General features: G+C 42.1%; 1 protein-coding gene across 1 annotated transcript in view; it reads right to left on the bottom strand.

The window, feature by feature from the left end:
* The window catches only part of PHACTR1 (phosphatase and actin regulator 1), a 313243-nt gene that overhangs the window by 72398 nt on the left and 233139 nt on the right, over positions 1-7706 (bottom strand). Inside the window, exon 4 of the mRNA XM_035893441.1 lies at positions 1471-1551. Within this exon, the coding sequence (XP_035749334.1) occupies positions 1471-1551 (81 nt within the window). The remainder of the gene's footprint in view (positions 1-1470; positions 1552-7706) is intronic.

Consider the following 7706-nt stretch of genomic DNA (forward strand, 5'->3'; position numbering starts at 1 on the left):
GAACCAGTCTCTTTACAGTGGTGTCCAGCGACAGGACAAGGGGCAATGGGTACAAACTGAAACACAAGAGGTTTCAGTTGAACATGAGGAAAAATTTCTTTACTCTGAGGGTGACAGAGCAGTGGCACAGGCTGCCCAGGGAGGTTGTGGAGTCTCCTTCTCTGGAGATATTCAAAGCCCGCCTGGATGAAGTCCTGTGTAACATGCTCTAGGAGAACCTGCTTTAGCAGGGGGGTTGGACTAGATGGTCTCCTGAGGTCCCTTCCAACCCTTGTGATTCTGTGATCTGAGAAACCGTCTAAAACGTGGACAACCCAAAGCAGAGAGAAGGGCAAACCTTTTGCCAGGTTGCATCTAGGATGCAACCTTTGCAACCTTTTGCAGCCTTGCTGCATCCAAGGCAGCAGCCCACAGCGAGAGCACAGGTAGCACTATCTAAAGGACTAGCAGCATCTAAAATATGTAATGGGTAAGAGCTGTAGAATTTAATGAAAAGCAGCATATGTCTTTGGTTTTGCAATGCTTTTTTTTTCCCCTTACAAAACAAACCAGTTCAGGTTAGTAAATCTTAAATTCCCAATAAGCTAGACTAAAAAAGTAGGTAGGAGATTTAAATGCTCCAGACTTTATGAGGTAGACCCTACTTCTAATATCTGTGAAAGTTTATAACTTCTTTTGACTTCTAAACGGTTTTGTATTGGTATTGTTAAAGACTTTTAGACTTTGAATTAACGAGGCTTTAAAGCACATGCATAAGTCCTAGCGAAATTAAGAGGCAACCTTGGCAGGTCTTTATATAGTTTGCTGAATTCTTTGCCTTAGTTATTGACAAGGGAAAGCAGCAAAACAAATAAAAGCTGCGCTTAAAGACTGACACATACGTAATGGATGTCAAATATGTGTTGCATTATCAATGTAAAACAATGGTGTTTGTAAACCAACGGCGTTTTGCATAAATAACACATTACCAACTCAACGAATTAATTATCCTGAACAAGGAATTATTATTGTTATTATTATGTCTTCTGAGCTGTTTCAAGGGAATGTGCACTGTTCTGTGCTTGCCAGGATCCAAAACCTTTAAATGTTTCCCTTTTCCACCACAGTTAATCCCAGAGTGGCTCAACCAGACAATGATAACACAAGCAGGCACAGACCCACTCCATCTCCCCGCGGTCTGGATGCCTCACTGTTTTGTAGCAAGCGACTCCTGCATGCTGCCGTGATTTCTATTTCTACTGCTTTACATCTCTGATTAGCTTTCGGTTTTATTTGCTAGACAACTATCACATGTATCCAGTGGGGAGGGCCAGCCCACAATGAAATCAAAAGAGATGTTTGGAGACTTTATTCTGCACAGTCCTGCAATTTGGGACTGTATTCCAAGTTCTTAATGTTACAATAATGTAATATCTGGCCATAAAACTATATGGGATGCCAATTTAATGTTGTGAAAAGAAGAACACTTACCTTTATCAAAAATTTCTTTCAGCACTCCTCGTTTTATAAGCTCCTCTCTGCTTTGCCTCATTGATATTTTTCTTTCCAAAGCTGTAAGCAAAGGAGAAGGGTGAATATAAATAGAAAAGAAGGGAAATGATTTTTTTTTTTTTAAAAGGCTCTGTGCTTTTTAAGGCATTTAAAACATGCTTTTTCTCTTCTTCGAGTCAGTGGCAAATTAGCATGTCAAAATAAAGGCCACCGGCAGTCCAGGGAATGTGCCTGCTGCTGTAGTGCGGCCGTTATTGACAGAAATGGCGATGGACCGACCCATCTGAGGGCAGGCCTGCACTCCTGTTGCTTAACTTTAACACATGACCGAAGCATTGCTGTGGAGAATTAGAGACAGCAAAGGTGATTAGTGTGGACAGCAGAGGGGGAAGGTAAGAAAGGAGGCGACGCCAAGGATCACACCAATGAAAGCCGTGGCTGTGGACTGTCCCCAGGCCACGGAAGAGGACAGGCACTGTTGCTGCCCTGAAGCCAAAACTCGTTTCCCACTAACTCCAGAGAGAGCAGAGCAAGGTGTTTGGGATGGTGCAAAAAAAAAAAAAGAACTGTTTCGTGGAGCCTTCTCCTCCCTGGAGGGGTGTTTTCCCCCAAAAAGGTGTAAATTAGGGGAGTTACATGAGAGTCACTGCAATTTACACCAGGTCTGAACAGCCCGAGTCCTGTATTGCCAGCTTGGAGACCGTGGTCACTGGGGCGGCAAAACGACAGATAGAAATTCCATGTTTGTTTAGTTCAGCAGTAATTAAAACTATGTCCAATTAACCAAAACACCACAAAGGACATGCATTCAGGCAAAGAGCTGAAAACCAGCAAGCAAGGGGCACAAGAAGCGATGCGCAGGACTGGCTGCGACCGCACGCGCTCTGCGAGAAACAAGGCTGTGCCTGCCAAAAAAGAGGCACAGTCAAGGGCGAATCACTTCTGCCATATGCTCCGCTATCAGGCCCACCGCAGATGCACTCACACACACACAAATGAACTGGGACTTTGCATCTCCAGTCTGCCCAAGGCAGATTTAAAGCAAAACAGGCTCCGAAACCCTCTCTCTAGCCCTGAAAACATGAGCGTGTAACCTTTTCTGGCACTGCTGCGTGTTGGCTGTTCCTGCAGGGGCACAGTGTACTTGGTGAATTAGCTATGCTTGTACTGACACACTGCACTCATTGCAAATTATTTGCTGTCAGATATGTCTGGCTTAGGATGAAGGTGGCCAGCTCTGCTTCCCTATTTTCCACAGGATAAATACAGGTTTCCCCATTTTTTAAATCAGTTTTGAATGTGTATTCTTCAGGACAAAGAAGGTCAGTAGGTACAGTCAGTAGCTAATAAAAACCCCTATCTCCCCTAAACACGCCCTCTGAACTTCAGCAGCAATCCGAATTAATGGCAGGTCCCTTCGCTGAGGCACAAGCCCCCATAGCCATTAGCCAGCCACATGGCACCGTTTTATTTTTGAGACTGTTAAGATAACAGTCACAGCATTTTCCAGAGTGCCTTAGCCCCACTGGAAGCAGCACTTTAGGCACCTCACTGACTTTCAATGAAACTTAGAAATCAAAGTTTCCCATATGCTTTTGGAAAGAAATACCCAACAGTCAGACTGTGGGGTCACGTTGCAGACTGCTCCCCAACCTGCCATTTCCCTGCACTGAAGGGGCCTTGTTCTAGTATGGTATTTAAAGCTTTTTCCCCATCCTCCTTAAGAACAGCTTCCCTCAGCCCCTCCAAAAAAACCGAAAACAAGCTAAAGATAACTCCCAAGCTTTCTCCCACCAAAGGAATTATTAAAACCCTAACTGACTTTAAAGAGCAATTTGGTGGCACCCAACACTTTTTTCAGTAGGTCTGGGAAAGCGCAATTTTCTGTTCGTGTAAGCAGCAAACAACACCCAGGCTGTCTGAGCTTGTTCTTCGGTGGGAATCCAGGTTGGGTGAAACAGCAGCAAAGCAGCAGTTTCTGCATATAGACAGCAGCACCACTCACAAAACCAAAGACATGGGCAAATACTGCTACTTCTGTGCTTCACCTTAAATAGCTAAGTAACAGACCCACATTTTACATATAAACTCACTGGCACCCACCTGGGTTCACCCTCCTCACTCTCCTGCCTATTCAAGGTAGTGGCGTTACTACTGACTTCATGGCTAAGAAGTCCCATCGCATTATTAAAGTAGTGGTAAGGAACAAGGTCATTTTGTGGGTTGGAGTTCAGGCTTTTGGGGGACTGACTGCTATGGAGGGCTAGCAGGACATTTTGAAGAAGCGCAGGAGTGCCTTTCCCAAAACAACTGCTGGGCAAGACACCCAAGTATCGATCAAGACTTGTCAAAATCACAGACTATTTTTGCAGTCTAGCAGAATTTTAAAGATAGAATATAGTTTCGGAAGACATAGCTTATTCAGATACTGCCATTTAGTTGTATTCCGCTTCTGCTCGAGAATGAAAAAAAAAAAAACCCAAACCCTCCAGTATAAAGCTTAAACTAAAACAATTTTTTCAATTTCCAAATCCTTTCTAAGTAGGTAAAGGACTTAAAGTATTAATTATTTTCCCGCTAAGCCAGTTTAATTAATAAGATATTTAGAGGAAGGGCATGCTGGGCTAAGAGCAGCACTGAATGATAATAACAGATGTTATACTAAAGCTATGGAACATGCTGCCTTCCTTTAATACAAATCTTCCTCCCAAACAAGTCTTGTACATTTAAGTGCATAAACTGCTACGCTACTGCTGGATCAGGTGGAGAAAAAATCACAAGCGCTTAGACATAGAACTCATTAGGATCTAACAGCCCAAACAATGCAGTGTTTCACTCAGTCTGGATTTCTCTGGCAAAGATTGCCTGTTCTTTTAGGAAGGATTTTCTTTTCAAGCAGAAAGCTGATACAGAATAAATTCATTCACTCTCCACTGAGAAGTGATCCATTCACAGCAGAGGATAAATAAAACCCTCTGAATTAATCCTTGATTCATGAGGACCTTGTAAATTCTGTGATGGGGAAAAATTAAATATAATTAATATTTAACAAAAGATGTGTTACTTCATTGGTGATTTTCCTTGGTGATTAACCTCTTTTTGTTCATTTGTACAATCTTCCAGGAGATTAGAAATAAGCATTAAGCCCTCTTTATGGGGTCTACTTATGCCAGAAACTGGTTTTCTTAACAAATTCATGCATTCTCCAAGAAACTCTCAGTTCCTAGTTTATAGAAATGAGCGTATGCGTATTTTACGGTATAAGCGTACAGATTTTTGCCAGTGTGCTCTGCAGGATGCTGTTTCTTTTAAGCTCTGATGAAGAAACAGTGGGAAATGTTTTTATTAATGTTTCTGAGCTGGTGTTTTTGAACTCGTCCCTCAGGAGCAGCACCCCTCCACCATTCAAGCAGAGCTTTTCTCTGTGGCAGACCCATTAAGATCAGTAAAGCCTTGACAGGGTCAGGAGGATTTCCTGCCCCTCCGTTCTGGAAATCAAGCAGAGTTTTGTCTTTATTCCTTTAATAAGCCATTGCGCTCCGCGATGGCAGTGACTGTGGGCTGCTCCTCCAGCTGAGAAGGTGAAGCTCGCCGCTGCCTCTGTGCCAAGCGCTTCTGCTGCTCCATTAACCAGCCAAAGAGGCGTTTATGTCGCCAGGACTTGTAACCTTTCTGTCCCTCCCATCCTTCCCTCCAAGACCAAAACATTTCAGATGAACTCTTCCAACCTGTATCTCTACGAGAATAAACCGGTCCCCTTCGCGTAACTTGTCACGTTGCTGCTTAAAAAAAGGGGTGGACTCAATAAACAAGTCCTGCCCTTTCTTCTCATCTGACAACTGAAACTAAACCCCAGTCTGTAGCAGCCAGTTGAATCTTAACCTCGCTTTTTTCTGAGGTTGCCCTTGGCCTTTGTCTTAAAAAGCACTGGGGGTTGCTTTGCACGAATTCTTCCTTTCAAAGGCCACTATAATTTTCATGATGATTTTAGGAAGCAAAGGTCGTTACAGGAATGCAACTAAGAGCAGAAGCTTTCTGGTGCCTCAGTTATATTTGGATTCAACAGGCAGAAATTTGCTTTGCTAATAATTCAGATCTGAATAATCAGAAACAAGTAAACCAATTGCTTTGCACAGTGTTAAGATAAACAACCATCAATATTTCCTTTAGACTTGCAAGGAAGGAGAGATTGTCAGATGCGATGGATTAGGTATCAAAACATGTTACATCATCTTGAAATTCTTCCAACTACATAGACTTCCTTGACAATCAAATGGAGCAGGATTCATCTGATACAAATTTTTACAGTGTGGGCTTCTGCCTCTGAGTTGGCCTCCTCACATATTAAGAGCAAGTCTCAGGCATGATTGACCTCAGCCTAATGTAAGCATCTAAAACTGTCTGCACTGCACCTTGGAAGTGCCTGTTAGTCTTTACTGACCGTAAAGGATGCTAAGGGTGAGTAGCTGAGATAGAGATGTATAAAATTAGGGCTGAATCTACTCCTGAAATCAAAATTGATGGAAGCAGGTAGTTTTAAGAAAAGGAATGCTGCTATAGGTGAAAGTTGCAGACAGAGCTGAGGAAAACGTCGATGTGTCAGCTCACACAGAGCTCTGTTAATTTTGGGGTTGTTTCAGTAGCTGTGGCATGACATCCAACATTGCTGCTGTGAGCTTGGGGTTTGACCAACGCCAAAACACAGCTTGGCACTTTGCTCAGTGCTAAATATGAATTTTGCTTGACTTCAAACACTCATAAGTAGTCTCTTGAAGCCTGAGGGAAGAAAAAATATTCCAACAGGTTTTTGGAATCTTTGAGATTTAAAGTTCCTTACAGAAGTTTTGGGTCTCTAATCTCAGCCTGGGTTTTGCTGTAACAATATGATCTACAAAATCTGACACAGGGAGATTACTACCTAGAAAGGATTAGGAATCCCTTTTTGTCTGTGATGTCTGCCCATGACATTTCTTGTTCTGACTGTAGCTTAGCACTCCTGTTCTATGAGATTACAAAATAAGTGAATATCAGTGGGGAAAAGAAGTGAGGGTACTAAAAGTTAAGCTTGATTTGGAAAAAAAATTTAAAAAAAATTGCAAATACCTCTCCAAATCAGGTGCCACTACAGTAGTTGACTAAATAAATCCCTTTCAGTAGATGAATCATTTGGAATACTTCAGTGCATGTGCTACAAGACAAACTAATAAATCAGGAACAATACCCAGCATTGACGTCACACTGGGGGAGTAAGTCAAAACACTCTAGAAGCAAACCATTATCACTACAGAGGTGGAAATGTGAGGTACAGGCAAGTTGAAACAGCTTGGCTCGTCACCTCCCACATCAGTAGCAAAGCATTAATAGCAGCTGTTCTGCGGCCAGTGGCCAACACACTAGGCTAAAAAATGATCCTTCTAGACTTAAAATTTGTTAATCTCGAATTAAGACAAATAAAATAATAGGAAAAAGAGGCCAAAATAAAAAACAAACTCTATTAATTTTATTGTATTTCCAGTCTTGTAACTACAACTGGATTTATTTTAGATTATGACTACTTAAAACACAGAAGGGAAGCTATCGGGGCATCTTGCTTCCAGTCAAATTCAGATCAACTCAGGACACCCATCCATCTCCAGTAAGAAGCACTGGATTGGGAGGGCAGTAAATCTTCATTTGCGACAGGCTAGCCTTTGAAATTACACAGTTAAAATATCCACATTCCTTTGAGAACGCAGGATCAAACCTCAAATCCCTAGTCAGTAACTAGAAGAGTTTTAAGAGGTGTAGCTCTTGCCATAGCTGGTAACTACAGGCAAAAATTGATTTCTCCCTTACTTAGGGAATGTGGTGAAAGAAAGTAAAGCTGGGGAAGAAGCTGAAATCAGTCTTAAGAGAACTCTAGATCTATACTGTATGTTACTATGTAAACTGCCAGAGGACAGGCTCAGGAGGAAAACGGATGCAAACCAGGAGCTGATCAAAATACTGCAAGCCATGTTGGGCAAAAAAAGTCACGACACAGTAACACAACTCAGAAACACAGCATACAACCAAGGCAAGACTGCAAATGCAAGGCAAGCCAGAGAAATAAAATCTCAACAACTCTACCATAATTAACAGAAGGAACTGAACTAAAGAAATCAGAAAGCTAATCCAAGAGTAGATGGACTGTAATTTTTTCATATAGAAGGACTGAAAAAAAATCCATCAAAGAA

Source organism: Egretta garzetta, unplaced genomic scaffold (assembly GCF_000687185.1).
Source record: "Egretta garzetta isolate BGI_Z169 unplaced genomic scaffold, ASM68718v1 scaffold14, whole genome shotgun sequence".
NCBI classification, from domain to species: Eukaryota; Metazoa; Chordata; class Aves; order Pelecaniformes; family Ardeidae; genus Egretta; species Egretta garzetta.